Source organism: Sprattus sprattus (genome assembly GCF_963457725.1).
Source record: "Sprattus sprattus genome assembly, chromosome: 7".
In the NCBI taxonomy this organism is placed as follows: Eukaryota; Metazoa; Chordata; class Actinopteri; order Clupeiformes; family Clupeidae; genus Sprattus; species Sprattus sprattus.
The window spans coordinates 5,823,107-5,846,696 of record NC_137926.1 but is presented as its reverse complement, the minus strand read 5'-3'; the positions used below and the strand labels follow the sequence as shown (position 1 = coordinate 5,846,696).

At 49.4% G+C, this 23,590-nt stretch overlaps 1 protein-coding gene across 1 annotated transcript in view; it reads left to right on the top strand.

Moving 5' to 3' along the window:
• The window catches only part of LOC308368722 (multiple epidermal growth factor-like domains protein 9), a gene marked incomplete at its 5' end in the record, with an annotated part of 118,697 nt that extends 96,279 nt beyond the window's left edge, over positions 1-22,418 (top strand). Inside the window, 3 exons of the mRNA XM_080842973.1 lie at positions 2,502-2,651; positions 19,092-19,361; positions 21,755-22,418. Coding sequence (XP_080699099.1) covers positions 2,502-2,651; positions 19,092-19,361; positions 21,755-22,209 — 875 coding nt within the window. The 3' untranslated portion in view covers positions 22,210-22,418. The remainder of the gene's footprint in view (positions 1-2,501; positions 2,652-19,091; positions 19,362-21,754) is intronic.
• Positions 22,419-23,590: the final 1,172 nt, after the last annotated feature.

Sequence of the window (23,590 nt, the reverse complement as noted above, 5' to 3'; positions counted from 1 at the left end):
GCAAGGCCTGGCAACAGCAGCTCACTTCCTGATGTGGATCCCAGACATGCACTGGCATACAGTGACATTCTTACACACACACACACACACACACACACACACACACTCACACTCACACACAAAGCTGCCTCAAAATACACAACTACACACACTCACACAACTACACACACTCACTTACAATCACAAATGAATAGAGAGCCCACCGTGAAACAAATATACAAATAGGCTTATAGCCATATTGATACACACAGTTCTTATAGCGTACAGTCACACACGCGCTCACACACACATTCAAATGTCTCCATACCCACACACACTCACACAGAGTGGGATGGGAGCTGTGCGGTGACGGACTACACTTCCACTGTAGAGCAGCTCTGAGCCGGTCGGGGAAACACTCTGTGAGGAAACAGTGTGTCTGCTGAAACACTCTGTGAGGAAACAGTGTGTCTGCTGAAACACTCCGTGAGGAAACAGTGTGTCTGCTGAAACACTCCGTGAGGAAACAGCGTGTCGAAACACTCCGTGAGGAAACAGCGTGTCGAAACACTCCGTGAGGAAACAGTGTGTCTGCTGAAACACTCCGTGAGGAAACCGCGTGTCTGCTGAAACACAGTGGGAGTCCCCACTCATGCAAATTCAAGTTACAGTGGGGAGCATGGTGTGCTTCAAGTTTCCATGCCGACAGCTCGCAGCTTCATGTCGCCGTCACGGCACCCGCCCCGGCGTCTCTCACCACCGCCTGGCGTCCTCTTTGTTGTTCTGTTCAACCATTTGCATGTTCCACGTCAGAGGAGCTGACACAGTGCGTGGCGAAGGGCTCGTGCGGCAGCGTCAGGAGAAGCCCTGCTCTGAAGCGGCTCGTCTCCTTTCCCCATCCGCATGTCGTGTACTCTTGCTGCCTCGCTGCCTCGCTGCCTCGCTGCCTCGCTGCCTCGCTGCCTTGCCTTAGTGGCGCCCCGTTTTTTTCCGTTATGTGCGCCCGCCTCCTCCCCACTCGACCACAGCTGCTCATCAGCATCTGAATTGTGGGATTGTGGAGAGAGGGGGGCTGGGGGGCTGGGGCGGGGGGGGGGTCTGGGACCTCCAAGTGCTTCCGTCTCATCCCGCGCCCAGTTGCTCAATTATCACCTAAATAATCACGGCCCCTCGCTTCCAGCACCGCAGCGGAACACATAATGAATCACACACACGCTCCGCTTCATTCACTACCAACCACACACCACATCACACACACGGCCTCTTCAGCCTTTCATCCTGAGCTAGCCTGGCCCATTTTCCAGGAAGTGTGTGTACCTGCATTCAGGAAGCCTGCTTTGTGCACAGGTGCATGTTCTGTGTGTGTGTGTGTGTGTGTGTTTGTGTGTGTATATCTTTAATTGCCTAGCCTAATTTCCACACAAGCCTGATTGGCCCCAGTTCCATTGTGCCCAAGAGATGGAACGCTGAACTAGATTCTAGATCTTCATCCAGCTTCTTTTTTTAGGTCAAAATGGAAGGTTTGAGTGTGCGAGGAACAGAAATCAGATCCTGCATCGAGACGCATACCTGTGTGCGAGACCCACCATTAATGCATAGAGCCTAATCACACCCACAACTGTGTATTGAGATTTGTATTCATGTCTGCACATGTTTTAGATCACTCCTCAGTATGCTATGTTTCAGATGTGACTGTGGTGTGCATGGTTTAGATCACTGCTCAGTACACTGTTTCAGATGTGACTGTGGTGTGCATGGTTTAGATCACTGCTCAGTACACTGTTTCAGATGTGACTGTAGTGTGCATGTTTTAGATCACTGCTCAGTATGCTATGTTTCAGATGTGACTGGTGTGCATGTTTTAGATCTCTCAGTACGCTGTTTCAGACTGTGTGTGTGTGTGTGTGTGTGTGTGTGTGTGTGTGTGTGTGTCTGTGTGTTGTGCCCTTGATGTTCGGTTATGTAATGGCATTGTTGCTCCAGCAGTCTAATGTTTATCAGCCTCTAATCAGAGACCATGTGTTCGGTCTGTTCCACCGCCCCCTCACTCTCTCTCTCACACACACACACACACACACACACACACACACACACACACACACACACACAAGCACACAAACCTCTCTCTCCTATGTTCCTTCCTGCTGCTCTGATCACTCGAGCCACAAGCACTTGTTAGCACTTGCAGCGCTCTATGTAGTTTGGCATGTTTCTCTGTGTGTGTGTGTGTGTGTGTGTGTGGGTCGCTTTCTTTTCCTCTTTACTGCCTTGTCCCTCCCCTCTGACTGCCTGCACTGTTTGTTTCCATAACTCCGTCACAAGCGAGAGCTGCCCCCAGTTTACACACACACACACACACACCCCCCCCCCCCCCCCCCCCTCTGCCCTCACTGGACCAGCGTCCTGTCACTCAGAGACCACACCACTGTTTACTCACACACACTACTTCCCTCTCTCTCTCTCTCTCTCTCTCACACACACACACTCACTCACTCTCACTCTCTCACTCTCTTTCCACTCAGGCATCTGCGTCAACTGCCAGGGCAACACCAAAGGCCCCGCCTGCGAGGAATGCAAGTACAATTTCTACCGGACGCCCGGCTCGCCGCTCACAGACGTCTGCACTCCGTGCCCGTGCTCCAGCGTCACCTCCACGGGCAGCTGTCACCTCGGTGAGTTTCTGCCTGCCCCCCACTGTGAGCTCTGAAGCTCTCCAGCTCCAAGTCCTTAGCTTGACCTAGCCTAGCCTAGCTTAGTGGAAGATCCAGCCCCACTCAGCTCTCTCTCTCTCAGCCTCCCAGCCCTGGGAACTAGGTAGCTGTCACCTCGGTGAGTTTCTGCTCTGAAGGCTCCAAGTCCTTAGCTTGACCTAGCCTAGCCTAGCCTAGCATAGCTTAGCCTAGCTTGGTGGAAGATCCAGCCCCACTCAGCTCTCTCTCTCTCTCTCTCTCTCAGCCTCCCAGCCCTGGGAACTAGGTTAACCTCCTCCTCCCCCACCCCCAGTTTCTGTCAGCTCCCCCCCCTTACTCCATTCTCGGGCTGGACTGGGGGCTGAGAGCCCCTTGCTCTCTGTGTGGGAATGACGTGTGGGCTTTTTACATAACGTCCACTGGGTCTCTGCTCTGCCGGCTCTCCACCATGCTCCCTCCACCCTGGGACTCCAAAGGCTGAGGAGAACTGGTGTGTGTTTTTCATTTTGGGGGGGGGGGGGGGGGGGGTGGCTGGTATTACTGGAGCTAGTCAGGAGGTTGCAGATGGCACTTTGAGATTTGTTATTATTATTTCAGTGTGTGTTTAGACTACGCTTAGAGCTGTTTCAGAATGTGTGTGAGAGTGAAAACGAAAGAAGGAAGGAATAAAGAGGCTTTTTACTTCCCTCTTTTCCCCTGCCTGCCTGTCTATCTCTCTTTTTCCCCTCATCTGCCACTATGTACCTCTATCCCTCTCTTTTGAAACATTTTGGTTTAGCAACTCCCTCCTCTTTATTAGGCTGTAGGAAAAATCGTTATTTTTTTTGGCTGGGGCTTGTGCTTGTTCTCATTCTCTGTCCCCCGTCTTGCTTGTTGACTCTCTCTCTCTCTCTTCATTTATCTCCCTCTATCTCTCCCTCTATCTCTCCCTCTATCTCTCTCTCTATCTCTCCCTCTATCTCTCTCTCTCTATCTCTCCCTCTATCTCTCTCTCTATCTCTCCCTCTATCTCTCTCTCTATCTCTCTCTCTCTATCTCTCCCTCTATCTCTCTCTCTATCTCTCTCTCTCTATCTCTCTCCCTCTATCTCTCCCTCTATCTCTCTCTCTATCTCTCCCTCTATCTCTCTCTCTATCTCTCTCTCTCTATCTCTCCCTCTATCTCTCTCCCTCTATCTCTCTCTCTCTATCTCTCCCTCTATCTCTCTCTCTCTCCACTGGGTGTGTCTGCTGACGGCAGCACTTCTATGGTCACGGGGGGGGGGGGGGCAGCATCGTCAACACACTCTCACTGTCAGGTGCAAAGTGTGGATAGGTGTGTGTGTGTGTGTGTGTGTGTGTCCTGCATGTACACACTGTATATCCGTAAAAGTTATGCATCATGTCCGCGAGTTACGACATTTTGCCTTTTAAAAGACAGGGCTGAACTTACGCACTCATGTCCCCGCACCCGCCGGAGAAAGTCTGTTTGTCTTTCCCCTGGCTGACCTTTCAGAAAGCGCAATAGTCTGCCTGTCACAAGGGCTCTGTGTAGGGCTCGTATGAGGTAATATTGTTCCTGTGTGTTTTCATTGGCCCCGACAGACCCTGTTATGGTAACAGAGCACACTGTAGTCTAGAGGCCGGGCGGCTGGATGCTGAGCGCTCTTGACAGATGAAAGCGATGACTCTCTCCTTGTGCCGTGCCTCGTAGCACTAGAACTGCTCCTGCTGCACCGGGCCTCCTCGAACATCACAACTATCAGCTTCTTAGACTTTTGACGTCTTTGCAACAGGAAGTGTGATGAGGTCTGATTTTACCCATATGCCTTTGGTCGAATTATGTGTCTATTTATTTATTTTTTACGTGAGTCGAGTAATAATCATCTTGATTTGAATTTGGATTTTTCCCTGCTGTTGTTGCTAACTAGGGTGTTATATGTGTGTGAAGTCAGGGAGTGTTTGAGAGAAATGAATGAGGACTGTTGGGTGTGTGTTTAAGCATGGATTAGAGTGTAGCACTTTGGGAGCAGGCAGAAAAGCTCATATTTCTGTGTGTGTGTGTGTGTGTGTTTGTGCGTGTGTGTGTGCGTGTGTGTTGAGGGTGTGTGTGAGGATACCATGCAATTAATTAGATCGCACGGAGGAAGACAGTTTATCTGTGCCGTGTTTTTCATCTTTTTCTCCCCATTTGATATGGTCTGTGAGTTCCCAGACATTCAGATTCATTCAGCGTAAAATCTCATCAAGCCCTACAGTCTTTGGGGAATTGCACTGTATCTTAAAAAGTTGCAAAACTTTTTTTTGATCATAGCCACTTTCATTTTATTAATGAACCTGAAGAAGTGTGTGTGCTTTAGGCCTCCTTAAAGTTAAGACCTTGATGTGTTTTGCTTCTCAGCCTTTCATATTTGTTATCATGTATCTCAGCTTTATGGCTGGATCCCCTGTTCCTGGTTCTAGTAAGCTAGTGTGTGTGTGTGTGTGTGTGTGTGTGTGTGTGTGTGTGTGTGTGTCAGTGATGGTGGGTCCATAGAGGGCTAATAGACTGGGTCACTGTTGTGAAGGATATCTATCTGTTATTGTTGGAGTCGAGGTCAGCCATCTTTTCCTCTGATGGGACCGAGACTGTGGGAGGGAAAGGGAGAAAAGGACACAGAGAAGGACAGGGAGGAGAGAGAGAGAAAGAGAGTTTGGGGGGAGAGAGAGGGAGAGAGAGAGTTGGCAAGAGACAGAGAGAGAGAGAGAAAGAGAGAGAGTTGGGGAGAGAGAGAGAGAGAGATAGAGAGAGAGAGAGAGAGAGAGAGAGAGAGTTGGGGAGAGAGAGAGAGAGAGAGAGAGCTGTTGGAGGGCTGGAGGTGATGGTACATTATTGCAGTATCTGGCAGAGAGTGCAGGATCATACAGCTTAATTGTGCTTCAGTCTCACTCGGGTAGACCTGTCCATCAATGGAGGTGCAGTGAGCTCTTTATAAACCCTCAAACGCATCTCTCTCTCTCTCTCTTTCATACACACGCACACACACACACACACACTCACACACACACACTCACACACGCGCATGCACACACACGCACGCACACACGCACGCAAACACATGCACACACACACACACACGCACAAACATGCACACACGCACAAACATGCACACACATACGCAAACATACACATACGCATACATACGCATACATACACACACATGCACACAAAAGCACACATACACACACACTAAACTTCTGAATGGCTGTCATTTCTCTCGCTTTATTTTAATTAATTCTCTCATTCATTCTTTCTTCACTGGTTTCTCCTTCCCCTCTCTGCCTCTCTTTGTTCCTCCTTTTTTATCTCACTTTCCCCGTCATAATTCTCCACTCTATAATTTCCATTTCCTCTCCTACCTTCCCTCTCTCCCTCCTCTATATACACACTTACACTCACACACACACACACACACACACACACACACACACACACACACACACACACACACACAGCTGTCAGTCTCGCAGCATTAGGAGTGATTGGCAGGCAGAATTCACCATGACAAAGAGGACGGGTGCAAGCAAGTGGGGTTGCTGTGGCAACCATTTGCAGCCGGGCTCATGGTGGTTACTGTGTGTAGTGTTAATATGGTGTGTGTGTGTGTGTGTGTGTGTGTGTGTGTGTGTGTGTGTGTGTGTGTGTGAAGGGGGATGGGACACAGCCGGCAGCTACTGTAGCAGTGCTATGATGGGGTTCAGGCCCCAGAAGGATGTGGAGAATCAGGCACACACACAGAGATTTAGTAAAACTGTGTGTGTGTGAATGCGTGCATGTGTGTGTGTGCGTGTTTGTTTTGTATTTGTTTTGTATGTGTGTGTGGTTGTGTGTAAACAAGTGTGTATCAGACAAGGGGTATTATGGTGCATTTAGATGCATTTGACTCTTGGCAAAGTGACTTTGTTCCTGTCCCCCACACAGTGAAGTGCCTTCTGCCTAAGCCCCCAGTCTGGGAGCTGCAGAGTGTGTGTGTGTGTGTGTGTTTGTGTGTGTGTGTGTGTGTGTGTGTGTGTGTGTGTCCGGGCGCTGCAGAGGACTCTAATGTATGAATAAATACATTCTGAGTCACTTCCGCGCTCGGCGGTCCCCCTCTCTGGAACATGGGATTATGTTATGATAAACACTCGACAGGACGCTCTGACCCCATTAGGTGTGAAGGATTGCGCTGGGGTTTGTTTTTGCAGAATCCTGGCCACCCTCAACTCTGTCTGTCTCTCCTTCTCTCTTTCTCTCCTTCTCTCCTTCTCTCTTCCTCTCCTTCTGTGTGACCTGCACATCCTCATCCTCCACTCTTAACAACTCTATCTCTTTCTCTCTCTCTCTCTCTCCCTCTATCTCTTTCTCTTTCCATCTCTCTTTCTCTCTCTCTTTCTCTCCTTCTATGTGGCGGGCACGTCCTCATCCCCCAGTCTTCACAACTCTCTCTTTCTCTCTCTCTTACTCTGTCATTCTCTTTCTCTCTCTCTGTCTCTCTCTTTCTCTCTATCTCTCTCTCTCTCCCTCACTCTTTATTTCTAACTTTTTAAGAAGAGAACTCTTTCTATCTCCCTTATGTGAGTCATGTGGGCTGAACACAGAGGGGGGCTCCCCCTGAGTTAATATGTGGGGGAGGCAGAAGTGTGAATGTGTGTCAGTGTGTGTGTGTGTGTGTGTGCGTGTGTGTGTGTCTGTGTGTGTGTGTGTGTATGTGTCAAAAGTGTGAATGTGTGTGTGTGTGTGTGTGTGTCTGTGTGTGTGTCTCTGTGTGTGTGTGTGTCTGTGTGTAAGTACGTGTAATGAGTGTGTGTGTGTGTGGGTGTGTGTGTGTCTGTGTGTAAGTACGTGTGGTGAGTGTGTGTGTGTGTTTGTGTGTCTGTACGTGTGTGTGTGTGTGTGTCTGTGTGTGTGTGTGTGTGTGTCTGTGTGTGTGGGAGGGGTGCTTGTTACTCATACCAAGATTGGCTGCGGTCCTAGATTTTGAGCCAGGTTGGGTGCCCCCTCCCCTCATTCATAATGAGTGTGACAACCACAGGAGACGGCCCACCCTTTTTAGAGACACCCCCCACGCATGGAGTAACGCACAGTCTTTACGTGAGTGAGTGAGTGAGGGAGGGAGGGAGGGAGGGAGGGAGGGAGGGAGAGAGGTAGAGGGAGAGAGAGAGAGCAGTCAGACTAAAAGGAAGCTGTAAGGAGAGATGAGAGGTTCAGACTTCAACTGTAATTATTCAAAGAGCATCAGAGGATCATCATCCATTTGCTGTGTGTGTGTGTGTGTGTGTGTCTCTGCGTGTGCATGAGTGTGCGTGTGTGTGAGTGGCTGTGTGCGTGTTTGTGTCTGTGTGAGTGCGTGTGAGTGTGTTTGTGCATGTAAGAGTGAATGTGTGCGTGTGAGTGTGTGTGTGTTTGTCTGGTGCGTGTGTGTGTGAGTGTGTATGTGCGTGTTCGCATGTTTGTGATGCTCATTTGTGCTCACATGAATCAGTCTGTGTTTCTTGATGTGCGTTTGTGTGACTATCAGTAGTGTGTGTGTGTGTGTGTGTGTGTGTGTGTGTGTGTTTGTTGATGTGTGTGTGTGTGTGTGTGTGTGTGTGTGTGTGTGTGTGTGTGCGTGTGTGTGACTATCAGTAGATCTCCAAAGCAAGGCCGTGACTAGCAGGAGACGGACAGGGTGTTGCATCTCTGATGCAAAGCTGTGAACTCCCTCACAGCTACGAGCAACACATTAATTAAAAGCGACTGGACCGTGCTATCAGGAAGCCCATCAGCCATTGGCTGTCCTGTCCCTAAAACCCCCCCACCTCCCCTCTCGCCTCACCATCTGCACCCCCACCCCACCCCACCCCACCCCACCCCACCCCACCCTCTCCCCCTCCTGGTCTGATGAGCATGCAAGGATCCCACAAGTGTTAAATTAATTCCTCGTTTCTCATCAACACATCGCCTCTCGTTAGCCCCCCTGTCCCATCGGAGGCTGTGACGGTCCCAGCCAGAGAGCGGAGGGCTGCCAGGCTGCGAGGCCCCTCAGGGGGGGAGAGAGAGAGGCAGAGGCCCCATCAGTCACCCACCACCACCTCCACCACAGCCACACATCGCATATGCATGCGAATCTCAGGCCAGCCATTAGCATAGCATTCCTCCACCTCATCTAACAGGCATCATCCATCTTAACAGGTCTGTCAGAGGCCTGGAAGGTTCTAGAATCCAGACACACCAGCTCTCCCACAATAGATAGTTTGGGCACATTTTTGCTTGTGGAGCACCTATTGTCTTTCGGTTGTAAAACATGCAACATTTTTCTCTCTTAAACACTACTCTTTACACTCAACCTTAAGGCTGGGAGTCCAATGTCTAGGTACACGGCGCTGAGGTAATTACGACTAGTTTTACACTGTAATCTAGAGGGAACAAGAGGCCATAATTGTGTGCCTTTATTAGTCTGCCGTTGAAGGAGTCTTCAGAGAGACACTCTAGCTAAATAAATCACTTTCTGTGAATGTGAAACAGCCTCGCTGCACACACTATGTTGTGAATAGTTTTCCGCCTGACTCACGCATTACCCCTTTGAATACCTGACCTGATGTCTAAGATGTGTGTCAAGTCAAGTCATATTTATTTATATAAAAACAGCTTACGCTGACCAAAGTGCTTTTCAATTGAATCACGATTAAATAAAATATCAAAACAAATAGAAAACAGAAAAAAAACAATAAGATCACAAAAAATAAATCAAATAATTTAGTAAAATGTGTCAAGTCACTCCCACAGTATCTACATGAGATGTGAACTCTGAACTCTGAACTCTGAACTCTGAACTCTGGCTGCCCCTCAGGCACTGAGACTCCCTCCGTCAGTTTCCCGCCTGTCAAATACGTCCGTCTTCCTCTGGTGTAAGGATCACACACACCGGAAGCAGGATGCTGCGTCAGTCTTCCTCTGGTGTAAGGATCACACACACACCGATAACAGGACCCTGCGTCAGTCTTCCCCTGGTGTAAGGATCGCACACACAGATAACAGGACCCTGTTATAGAGCCCCATCGGTCCCACCCAAGTCTTTTGTCAGACACAGATAGAGAAGAGCACGGAGCGTTATTCAGAGCCAGCCGATCGCTGATCTGATACAGAACTATCTCCCTGGGTTTATACTATGTCTCACTCTCTGTGTATGAAATCATTTAATGGAATGTCAGCTCGGGGGGGGATTGAAACCCGGAGAGATTTCCTTTTCTTTTTTCCCCTCCATCACTCTCCTCAGCTCTTTTGATAGTCTTTTTGAATAGTCTGGCATGAAAAGAGATTGTCTGGTCTCGGCTTTCTCTGGCTGGTGAGGACAGGATGAGGGTGTGTGATGGCTTTATCCTGAGGGTCATTGAGAGGTGGGGGTGTTGGTGGCAGTAGCTCACCATCTCCAGACAAAACCCTCAAACTATTGTTGAACAGATTTGGACAATGTACAGTCGAGCGGGGGATGCTCATCGCGAAACATGTTGACATCTGACCGGGCTGTGCTCATGTGGGGAAGTTGTGTGTGTGTGTGTGTGTGTGTGTGTGCCAGGATGAGGGTGTGTGATGGCTTTATCGTGAGGGTCATTGAGAGTTGGCGGTGACTGCATGGTGGGGGTGACGGTGGTGCTGTTGCTGTAGCTCTCCATCTCCAAACGGTTTGCTGGTGATGCCGGGGTTGAGTGTGTGATGGCTTTATCGTGAGGGTCATTGAGACGGCATGGTGGCGTTAGCGGTGCGGTGGCTGTAGCTCTCCATCTCCAGACTGTATGTGAGGGTCATTGAGACGGCATGGTGGCGTTAGCGGTGCGGTTGCTGTAGCTCTCCATCTCCAGACTGTATGTTAGGGTCATTGAGACGGCATGGTGGCGTTGGCGTTGTGGTGACTGTAGCTCTCCATCTCCAGACTGTATGTGAGGGTCATTGAGACGGCATGGTGGCGTTGGCGTTGGCGGTGCGGTGGCTGTAGCTCTCCATCTCCAGACGGTTTGTGAGGGTCATTGAGGTGGCGGTGGTGCGGTGACTGTAGCTCTCCATCTCCATATCCAGACGGTTTGCACGAGGAAGAGGATGTGGGTCACGCGTATTAAACCCCCTACTTAAGCCCCGCCTCTGTCCTTAATGAGCGCCCGTCATTCATAAAGAGCCTGGCAGGCAAACGACCAGCACGTACAGGCCAGACGGCAGCTGTGTGTGTGTGTGTGTGTGTGTGTGTGTGTGTGTGTGTGTGTGTGTGTGTGTGTGTGTGTGTGTGTGTGTGTGTGTGCGTGTGTGTGTGTGTGTGTGTGTGTGAGTGTGTGAGTGTATGGGTGCCACGTGCTGGTTTTTTAGTGTATGTCAAAAGGTACATCAGGGTAGGGCTATGTTTTTAATGCACGCACACAAACACACACACACATACAGAAAGTAATAGAGAAAGCGAAAATGCCCTCGCATCTTTTCTGACTTGAGTATTCTGTTTGATTATGCATGTGTCAGTATGCGTCAGACACGCATTCAAAAGACTGTGTGATGATGTTCCAAACACATTTGCATACGCCTCTATCGTCATACCATATCTGCATAATCTTTGGATATGTAAAAAACAGCTCTTTGTTTGTGTGTTTGTTTAAGTCCCACCCCGCCAGGCTCCTCTGGGGGTCATGCTTTAATGGCTAACGTATTTAGCATCCCAGACGACAGGGAGGCAGGCGATCCCAGTGGCAGTCTCCACGACTGGGAACACTCAGCAGGCTACCGCTAATGTTGCTAATGCAAGAGACAAGCTGTTCATTAGGAGAGACAGTCCATGCATTAGCGCTCTGCTACAGTGCTGCAGTGCTGTCGTGACGCGCCTTTGTCAAGAGCCCTTGAGTGCTGCTGCTGCTTCTGCTGCTGGTGGCGATCATGATGATGCTGTCATATCATATGTGTGTGTGTGTGTGTGTGTGAGTGAGTGTGTGAGTGTGTGAGTGTGTGAGTGTGTGAGTGTGTGAGTGTGTTAGTGTGAGTGTGAGTGTGTGTGTGTGTGTGAGTGTGTGTGAGAGTGTGTGTGTGTGTGTGTGTGAGATTAATTAAGTAGGTCGCGTGATGGAGGTTTAATGCCTTTCCCCCTCCACCAGCTCTTAATGAGTCTTAAGAAGTAGGCGTCTTTATTGTGATTTTTTTCCCCTTTCATTGTCTTTTCCATTGTCCACACACACACACACACACACACACACACACACACACACATTGTCCACGACAGTTGTGTGTTGCATCAGAACAATAGCTGACCACCCGCCACCCCCCCCACCCCCTGCCACCCCCTGCCAACCCCTGCCACCCCCTGCCACCCTCGAGCAGCATGCTGCAGGACTGATGGCGTCGTCAGAAAATGACATCTGTCATGAGCGCGTGGCGTATTCACGCTTGCCTCATGTCGAGAGAGAGAGAGAGAGAGAGAGAGAGAGAGAGAGAGAGAGAGAGAGAGAGAGAGAAAGTGTTCGTGGTAGAGAGGAAGTGAGGACAGGCTTCCTTTTGACACGACGCCTTTGAACCGAACACCGTTAGCCAAGTTGCTGCACGGCCTACAACTGGAACTGCTCTTGTGGCTCACACACACAAACACACACACACACACACATACACACTCAGAGACACACACACACACACACCTACAACTGGAACTGCTCTTGTGGCACACACACACACACACACTCAGAGACACACACACACACACACACACACACACACATACACACTCAGAGACACACACACACACACACACACACACACACCTACAACTGGAACTGCTCTTGTGGCTCCTGATTGTTGTGTCAGATAAAACATGTGAAAGGGTGCAGAAGGATTTTGGACTATGCAATGCCAGAGGCACCCCTTCTCCAGGCTCAACTACACACACACAAACACACACACAAACACACACACACACACACAAACACACAAACACACACACACACACACAAACACACACACACACACACCCTTCTCCACGCTCAACAGTAGCCAGTCTGTTGAGCATGTCCATAACACTCAGGCTCTGTCCATTGTTTGCGTGTCGTCCCTGTGAAGTCTCTGTTCTTTCGTGGCTCTGTCCCCCCCCCACCCCTCCCCCCCGCCCAACTGTAACTGTTTCTCCATTGTATCTTTGAAGTTTTGTCCCAGTTCTTTGGCCCCCAAACGTATTTTTTCGGCACCTAAAGTTGTGTCGTCCTTGAATGACCTACGCAGTCTTATAGCGTTTACTTAATCGTAGAAGCTGGCAGCCTCACCTTGTCCGTGTGAGTGCGATGTTTGTAAACTGTAGAATATCTGCTTGCTTATACTTCTGTTTTAACTAGACATTCAGGTATCCTTTTGTTGTCGTGAACAGTGACCGCGCCTGAAGCTGCTGGACTTTAACCTGTCCTCGCGTTACGGACGCCCATCCCCCAACATACACACACACACACACACACACACACACACACACACACACACACACATATATATATACACACACACTAGCAGCAAAGGGGCTGTCTCAACTCGCTGTGGAATCCTCTGAATTCCGATCGAGTCATAACGGGGTAGTCAGAGGTGTGCCGTGGGAGGTCATCTGGGGTCAAAGAGGTCATGGCCCCAGGCGAAGGCGGTCGATAGAGGAACACTGATTGAGGTTGAGTCCAGTCAGAGAGAGAGAGCTGAAGGCTCCCACACACACACACACACACACACAGATTAGGAAACACTGAGTAATATGAAGAAAATGTTTTTGCGACATTTCACAACATAACAGTGAAGTTACAGATGAGACATTTTATGATTTTCAGCTAAATTTAGAGCTTTCTCTGTATGAGCCAAGAGGGCGAAGAATAATATTCAACATCCAAGCATTTACACATGCACAGCAGTTATAACATATAAATAACATAACAACCTTTGAAACTCTATCAAATATATTATTCTATATCTTTATTAATTCTATATCTTATTTGCTTTGTTGAAATTCATAGATCTACCTGTTTTTAAGGTCATTTGAACATCTTAATGTAAACATTATATGTCAAATTGCCACATTTCTGTTGTTGTTAAACAGACACGGCTCATGCTCTTCTAACCCTTTCCTGACAACTGTGGTGTGATGTCATAAACCAACGACCTGAGAAACCACCGAACAGGAAGAGGTGCATTCTTTCCCCGTGTACGTTACTGTTTCTGTTGTCCTCCACCTGTGGAGAGTGTCACAAAGCCAGTGAGTCATTAGACGACACTCAGACACTGAGACAGTCGGGTGACAGCAGATGACAAAAGATAGGGAGCTTTTGAGTTGTTGAGAGGGAGAGAGAGAGAGATTCTTTTGTCCCTGATATAGCTGGAAGCATAGATCATGTATTTGTGAGTTGTCCTCAGGCGACATCTCATAAAGGTGTGAACACACACACACACTCACTGTCAGGTTTTTGGGTGTGTCTGGGTTTGTGCAGGGCAACTGAGGCCTCTCTCCCTCTCTGTCTGTGTATGTGTGTGTGTGTGTCTGTGTGTGTTTGTGTCTGTGTCTGTGTATCATTCCCCTGTTTCTCAGAAGCCCTATCTTCTCTTGTCATGCCTCTTCAAGTGAACGTCTGACCAGCTCCAACCGGAGTGTTGATTTGGAGATGAGCAGTAACTAGACATCTCCCTCCTCTATGGCTCCAGCTGTCCTCTGTCTGGAGCTGCGAACCTCATGAATACACTTCCCTTTCCTCAGGCAGGCCTGGTCTGACTACACAGCACTGAGGACCGCACGGTGGTGTAGCAATTACCTGAACTACACACTTGTGATTTGGGCCCCAATGAATGCTTCAGGGTTATAGAGAGCGGAGCACTTTCTGATCAGTTCAGTTTAGCAGACATGGAGCACAGTCTCAGCACAGTCTCTCCTCTCCTCTCCTCTCCTCTCCTCTCCTCTCCTCTCCTCTCCTCTCCTCTCCTCTCCTTTCCCCTCCCCCTCCTCTCCTCTCCTCTCCTCTCCCCCTCCTCTCCTCCTCTCCCCTCCCCTCCCCTCCCCTCTCCTCCTCTCTCCTCTCCTCACCTCTCCTCTCCCTGCCCTCTCCTCTCCTCTCCTTTCATCTCCTCTCCTCTCCTCTCCTTTCATCTCCTCTCCTCTTCTCTCCTGTCCTCTCCTCTCCTCCCTGATACACTGCCTGTTAGTGTTGGTAACTGGCTGCTGCGCGTGTCGGAGAGTGAGATTACCGCTGTTACTAATACCCACCCACCCGCCCAGGCCTCTCACGGAGCCCTCGATAAGGAATGATATTAACGCCTGCCACTAAGCCTGTCTCCCTCTCTCCTCTCGCACTTTTGATCTCCTTCTCACCGTATCTTACTCTCTGCCATTCATTTTTATTCTCTCTCTCTGTCTCTCTCGCTTTTTCTCTCTCTGTCTCTGTCTCTGTCTCTCTCTCTCTCTCTCTCTCTCTGTCTCTCTCTCTCTCTGTCTCTCTCTCTCTCTCTCTCTCTCTCTCTCTCTCTCTCTCTCTGTCTCTCTCTCTGTCTCTCTCCCTGTCTCAGTATTTTCCCTTTAAAGAAAGCAGGTTGAAAATGAGCCTTTGCCTCGCTGTAATGAATGTTTATCTTGTGTGAGCAAAAGGCCTGTTTCCTGTTTTGTCCAGGATATTTGGTCCAGGTTTTCAATTAGCTGACATGCAACATTCATCCACTTTCATATGCAGAGAGTTGTGTAGTTTTCCTAATGCAGCTGCTGTGAGCGCTCCACGACGAAGATTAAACAGCATGGCAGCAGAGAGAGAGAGAGATGGAGAGAGGGAGGGAGAGAAAGAGAGGGAGAGAGAGAAATACTGAGGGAGAGGCAGAAAGTAGGAGGGAGAGAGAGAGATGGAAAGAGGGAGGGAGAGAGGGAGGGAGAGAGAGAGGGAAAAAAACTGAGGGAGAGGCAGAATGTAGGGGGGACAGAGGGTAGCTACATAGGATCGATGGTGAGGCAATCCTGTTAAGGATTTTTCCCATCCACTGTATCAGTCAGCCAGAGATGGATGTCTGGGGCTTGACATTTAGATTATGGCACTAAATCCCTCCCTCCACTGGATCAGGGCATGAAACCCAGGCAAGAGAGATCACTTAGATTGGAGACACGCCACCCCTCCAGAACCTGTGGTCTCGGACCCCATGCCTTACCCTCTCTGTTAAGCAGGCTGGGAACAGACGGAACATTCTGTTTGTCTTGGCGAAACCCAAATAGCGAAGCACATTAGGGTTGCATTCACTGGATTGATCGCCATCTTATGAATGATTCATAAGAACTGTTTTTTTCTCATTTGGCTCCTGTTAGAGAGAACTTTTTTCACTTTTCTTTCATACTCTCGGTAACCGTAACTTGGCCGGCGGTCCTTGAGCTTCCTACAACCTCTAGACTGAGCTGAGTCCTGAGAGCGGGAGCAAGGTGCAGTGATGTCATGGTTATATTTGAACAGGGAGCATCCTCAGCAACCCACACTAACTATTAGATGAGCATCCTCACACACACACTAACTATGAGATTGGCATCCTCAGCAACCCACACTAACTATTAGATGGGCATCCTCACACACACACTACCTATGAGATGGGCATCCTCAGCTCCACACACTAACTATGAGATTGGCATCCTCAGCTCCCCACACTAACTATTAGATGGGCATCCTCACACACACACTACCTATGAGATGGGCATCCTCAGCTCCACACACTAACTATGAGATGGGCATCCTCCCCACACTAACTATGAGATGGGCATCCTCACACACACACTAACTATGAGATGGGCATCCTCACACACACACTAACTATGAGATGGGCATCCTCACACACACACTAACTATTAGATGAGCATCCTCACACACACACTAACTATGAGATGGGCATCCTCACACACACACTAACTATGAGATGGGCATCCTCACACACACACTAACTATGAGATGGGCATCCTCACACACACACTAACTATGAGATGGGCATCCTCACACACACACTAACTATTAGATGAGCATCCTCAGCTCCACACACTAACTATTAGATGAGCATCCTCACACACACACTAACTATGAGATGGGCATCCTCACACACACACTAACTATGAGATGGGCATCCTCACACACACACTAACTATGAGATGGGCATCCTCACACACACACTAACTATGAGATGAGCATCCTCACACACACACTAATAATGAGATGGGCATCTTCACACACACACTAACTATGAGATGGGCATCCTCGCACACACACTAACTATGAGATGGGCATCCTCACACACACACTAACTATGAGATGGGCATCTTCACACACACACTAACTATGAGATGGGCATCCTCACACACACACTAACTATGAGATGAGCATCCTCACACACACACTAATAATGAGATGGGCATCTTCACACACACACTAACTATGAGATGGCTGTAATGATAAGTGGGAAGTGCACCACCATTTGTTCCTTCAGTTCCTCATTGTTATGAATCAGCTCATTGTTTGCTGGACGTGGAAAGTGCTGTTCCCATTTGAGGAAGAAGTAGCTTTGTGTGCGCTGGTATTGCAGAAGTGCCATGAGGATGCAGTTTGTTTGTTTGTCTGTTTGTTTGTTTGTTTATTTGTTTGTTTGTGTCAAAGAGCCACACGCACCTTGAGCCATATCTGCAAGTAGCACTGAGAGCCAGCATTCGTACTTCTGTAGAATCTCTGGCTGACCATTACTTTCTTTTCTTTTTTATGAGTGTGAAACTTGCAAGTGTGTGTGAGCGAGCTTGTGTGTGTGTGTGTGTGTCCTTTTATGTTTTGGTGTCCTCTTACCCTCTTCATAGATAACACCTGAAGTGTCCTTGTATACCCAGTATTGTCCCCTTGGCAAGGCTACCGTGATGTGTGTACAATGCGTCCATTCAGTTTTAAGTTTCATGGCATCACGAGTACAATGTAACACTGCCACCTAGTGGCCAGACCAGTCAGTGCAGGGAGAGACATGCAAGGGGCAGCTGGTTGAAGCATATTGGCCTTAACTCTCCTGGCAATAACTCATTCCATCTGCATTTCTGCAGCTAAGCCTCTAGTCTACATTCTAACTGGAGCAACAGCACAGATGAGAGCTTTTGCATCACTGGCTGTGAAAACTACACTCTCAGTTCTGGGACAGTTGGTCCACACACACACACACACACACACACACACACACACACACACACACACACCATCCTGCTCAGCTATCCAAGCCACTGTAAGCGCCTGGGGTGAGAACATGGCAAAGGAAACCGTGCACTAATCATTTTGATGCACTGGAACCATCTTCTGGGCCAGTGAGCTATTAAACTAGGCAGCCGTGGCCTACTGGTTAGGGTTTCAGGCGGGAAACCGTAGGGTGGCCGGTTCGATCCCCGACCAGTAGGAAAAATGTGGGCGGGGGTAGACCACTGCTCTCCCATGCCCACATCCACGGCTGAAGTGCCCTTGAGCAAGGCACCTAACCCCGATCACTGCTCACCGGGCGCCGCCAGTGTAACTGCACTTCACTGTGTGTGTCACTTCCCTGGATGGGTTAAATGCAGAGGTGGATTGCAGACTGTGTGTGTCTACACCACCTCTGCCATAGAGTCACTTTCACTTCACTTCACTTTCACTTAAACTGACCACTAGATGAAATGCTTACGAACCAGGGATGAGCTTAGCTGTCAGTACATATCTTCATTATACCTCTGTTCATTTGGCAAATGTTTATCCACAGTGATTTACAAGTCCACGAGTGCTTAACTTCACCTACAGCAGTTACATTCCTGCACTTTTCTATTTGGTTTTTCTATTTCTTATGTAAAGTATTTATTGTTACACTAGGTCTCTATTGCTCGTAGCTTGACTGTTCTCTCCCTTGTACGTCGCTTTGGACAAAAGTGTCTGCTAAATGTAAAAGTGGGATGCAATATAAGTAAATGTCCACCTGCATTGGCTGTGCCATTGTAACATCTTAAGTCTGCATTGCCTATACCATTTTAACTTCTCGAACGTACACTACTAATACGTTCTAACGTCTGAAGTCTACACTGCCTATACCATTTTAACTTCTCAAACGTACATTACTAATACGGTTCTAACGTCTGAAGTCTACACTGCCTATACCATTTTAACATCTCAAGTGTCATTGTAGCCAGTCTTACGTCATTTAAAGCACATCGTCGTTAACGTGACCTGTTTCTGCGCTGCTTCTTCCCCAGACGAGAGCGGCACCCCAGTGTGTGACCAGTGCACACACACACACACACACACACACACACACACACACACACACACACACACACACACACACACACACACACACACACACACACACACACACACACACACACACACACACACACACACACACACACATGGCATAATTTAAAGCACATCATCGTTAACGTGACCTGTTTCTACGCTGCTCCTTCCCCAGACGAGAGCGCCACCCCAGTGTGTGACCAGTGCAAGCCGGAGTACCGCGGGCCCAACTGCGAGCAGTGCCGCGATGGCTTCTACAATGCCGACAGCATCTGCCTGCCGTGCAACTGCAGCGGGAACGCCGACCCTCGCTCGTCCCCGCGCACCTGCAACCCCGACACGGGCCACTGCCTGAGCTGCATCAACAACACCACGGGCCTGCACTGCCAACGCTGCCGCCACGGCTTCACCGGGGACCCACTCACACGCTCCTGCAGAGCCATAGGTGAGACTCACTCACACACACACACACACACACACACACTCACACACGCACTCACTCACACGCTCCTGCAGAGCCATAGGTGAGACACACACACACACACACACTCACACGGTCCTGCAGAGCAATAGGCGAGACACACACACACACACACACACACACACACACACACACACACACATACACACACACACACACACACACACACACACAGAGACACACACACACACACAGACACACACACACACACACACACACACACATACAGTACATGTGTGAGAGGTGGTGAAAGAGATACAGGCATTGTCATTAGTCATGTTAGTCTGAGGATGAGATGAGGACGAGTAAATCCTGTCCAAAGCCACCGCCGCTGTTAAACTTGTACTGACACCGCAAGAAATAAAGCCATCATTCGGTTCTGCTAGCTGGCAGTGTTGTTCCAGTGATTTAGTTTTGATGCTCTGAAAATGCCACCTGCGCCATTTTGCTGGTACTTTAGAAACATAAGCACCAGTAACATTCATGCTTCGAACCAAGTGGGCGTTTGTTATGTTTATGCCCTCTGCTTATCTGTGTTATTCCATACGGCCTGTGGCGCTACACTCATCAAAGTGATTGGTGTACGTTTGTGCTGCAGCACACTCAGCATGCCGTGTAGCCATCGCACCCCCGGCTTCAGAAGACAAGAGGCCACAAGTCTTCTACCGTCTCTGAAACTACAGTTAAACCATGGCTCTGTGCCTCTAGCCTCTAGTCTTCAGCATGGAGAAGAGAAGAGAGGAGAGAAGAGAAGAGAAGAGAAGAGAAGAGAAGAGAAGAGAAGAGAAGAGAAGAGAAGAGAAGAGAGGAGAGGAGAGGAGAGGAGAGGAGAGGAGAGGAGAGGAGAGGAGAGGAGAGGAGAGGAGAGGAGAGGAGAGGAGAGACAAGAGAGAAGTTATATAGAGAGGGCTGGTTTTGAAGTGAGGGTGTGGGGCTCATAGTGTAGAGGATGGATGGAAGTGCTGACTGCCATGGTTGAAAATAATGCTGGGGGAAAATCACAGGCAAGTTTCAGGTTTGAGAGAGAGAGAGAGAGAGAGAGAGACAAAGAGAAAGAGGTAAAAATAGAGATAGGGGGAAGGGAAGGGATGAGTCAAGTCAAGTCAGGTCCCCTGTTCCCAGACATGCTGTTAGTGAGAGGATTTCGGCTGAGCTTGACTTGATTCTTGGAACAGATGCCATGAATACAGCCTGCCATTGCTGTGTCAGCTTTGTGTGTGTGTGTGAGAGTATGTGTGTGTATCTGGCTCACACGTGTGACATAGCGTGTGTGTGTGTGTGTGTGTGTGTGTGTGTGTGTGTGTGTGTGTGTCTGTGTGCGCGCGCGTCTGTGTGTCTGTGCCTGTGTGGGTCTGTGCCTGTGTCAAGTTGTCAAGTTCCGCAGTGGCAGGGACCTGCTGGAATGTCATGGTAGGATTTGAACTGTGTGATTTTTAGCAGCAACATTTGCATTCTGCCTCCAAGTCCCAGAGTGCAATGCTGCTACAGAGGATACAGTCATGATGCAAACATTACCATTAGATCAATCAAATACCTGCGTCTGACTACACATTCAATTTGTACAACAGAGGTTATTTAAGCAATATAGCACGAGTGGGAGTGGGGTAGGTAAGGGATAATCCCACGGGTGGTGTTCGGCCGTAGCCACCGAGGCCGCCAGAAACAGTTAAATTACGCGCTAGAACCCAATTGTTTTATAATAAATTATATAAGTTTTACACAGGTGAAACAATACTAACAAACATAAGAGATGAGTCGTTGCTGTATTGAAAGATGGAGGTCTTCTTTGGTGCTGTTGTGACACGATGGACTGCTAAAGTGATCTGTGGAAGGCCCTGTACTAGCTGGCTATGTTCTCAGTGTCTGCGTTTGCAATCACACCAGATGTATTAACCAGACGTGCTTCCTTCTCCAGACATGCTCTCGTTCCACAGCTCTCTCTTGTACAACATTGTAGAGTTGTAATGGAGAATGTCTGTGATTTCTTTGGTGTAAATGATTTACTAAAAACAGCAGAAGATTGCAGAAAGACCCAGAGGAGGACGTTTATTTATCTCAGAGTTTAAACAGGGTGTTACTGAAATAACTTCTCTGTTCTCCCCTCTGTCCTATTTCTGTTCTTCTTTCCCCCTCTCTGCTTCCTTCCTCTTTCTCACACACGCGTCATGCGGTGGCGCTCTCTCTCTTCGTCTGTCACTCACTCTCTCTGTCTGTCTGTCTGTGTATCTCTCTCACTCTCTCTCTCTGTCTGTCTGTCTATCTCTCTCACTCTCCCTCTGTCTCTCTCTCTATCTATCTTTCTCTCTCTCTCACACTTCCTCCTTCTCCTTCTCCTCCTCCTCCTCTCTCTGCTAAAGTCATCCCTACTCCGGCGGTCCGGACTACCCCCTCCTCCACCCGGAGAAGCACCATGAGCCACCCCAACGGCACCTCCCTCCCCCCGGCCCCCAGCACAACCCCGGGCCAGGCCCTGCTCACCACGCTGGGGCCCCCGACGGACAACACCACGGCCTCGCTGGACGGCGTCTCCTGGACCCAGTTCAACATCATCGTGCTGGCCGTCATCATCGTGGTGGTGGTGGTGCTGATGGGCGTGGCGGGCGGCGCCTACATGTACCGCGAGTACCGGAACCGCAAGCTCAACGCCCCCTTCTGGACCATCGAGCTGAAGGAGGACAACATCAGCTTCAGCAGCTACCACGACAGCATCCCCAACGCCGACGTGTCGGGCCTGCTGGAGGACGAGGGCGGAGACCTGGCGCCCAACGGACAGCTGGCGCTCAGCAGCCCCGCCAACCTCTACCAGGCGTGAGGGTCGCCCACTCACCACACACTCAGACGGGCAGACAGACCCTCCGTTTCCCTCTGTCAAAGGGAGAGGGGGGGGGGGGGCCTCGCTCGTACTGTAATCCTTCCAGCAACCCCCCCACCCCCCCCCTTCCCCAATACTAGGAACACACAACAAGGAGGGGGAGAGCCAATCATTGACTCGTGTGTTGTTCTTCTTCTTCTTTTAAATAACGCGTAAAAAAAACTTCACTGAAGTAGTGCAGTACATCTGATCCTTACGGATCAAAGAAAGAGGGAGGGAGGGAGGGAGGGAGGGAGGGAGGGAGGGAGGGATAGATAGATGAAGGGAGGTTGAGTCCTGGAAGTGATCACAGAATTGCACCTTGACTTTTCCCCAGTGAAACTGTGCCTCTTTGTAAGCCATAGAGCCAGGTGGATATTGAATAGCTGTGGGTAAGTATTAAAAAACACACATGGACGTGGATATATTAGACTGAAGACTATGGCTTTATGGGCGGGGGGGGGGGGGGTGAATTTGTGTCGGGTGAAGGCCTGGGTTGAACCACTAAACGGCATGACTAGGAGGACTCTTGAAGCCCTAATCATTGGTTGAAATGAAGCTGAACTGAAGCTAAAGACCAGTGTTAGACAGCAAAGCAACCAGGGGGAGAAGGTTTGCATTACATGTATGAAACCACACAACTTAAAAAAAACAAACCCTCACGCTTTATGCACACACACTCTCAGGCATGTAACCCCCCTCACACACCCCCATACATAGGTACATGACAACACGTTCAGCTGTGCACACGTTGATTCAAATGCACACCTGCACCTGTCCGCACAAAGACAAGGCAGTCCTGGCCACACTGCCACCTGGGACAATCATGCTAACTGGGCCGATGCTTCCTACTGTCGGGTCTCTATGCTACGAGCTCTCTAGATTTAGCCCACGGACGTAAGGATGTCTCGGACAAAGATATTTTTCAACAAGATGTACACTCAACTCCCATCACCTTTTAACGCTTTTAACATGTAGTCATCCATCTCAATGGAGTGCTCTGTTTAGACACAAACACTAATCTTGCCGCACGGGGCTTGAACATGCAGTGACTGGTGTTTACCTGTGGAGAGCAGCAGTGTGCCATCATGGCACGTGGGTGACCGGTGTTTACCTGTGGAGAGCAGCAGTGTGCCATCATGGCACGTGGGTGACCGGTGTTTACCTGTGGAGAGCAGCAGTGTGCCATCATGGCACGTGGGTGACCGGTGTTTACCTGTGGAGAGCAGCAGTGTGCCATCATGGCACGTGGGTGACCGGTGTTTACCTGTGGAGAGCAGCAGTGTGCCATGGCACGTGGGTGACCGTAGCACGTCCACCGCTTGGAAGGGAAGGAGGCTGC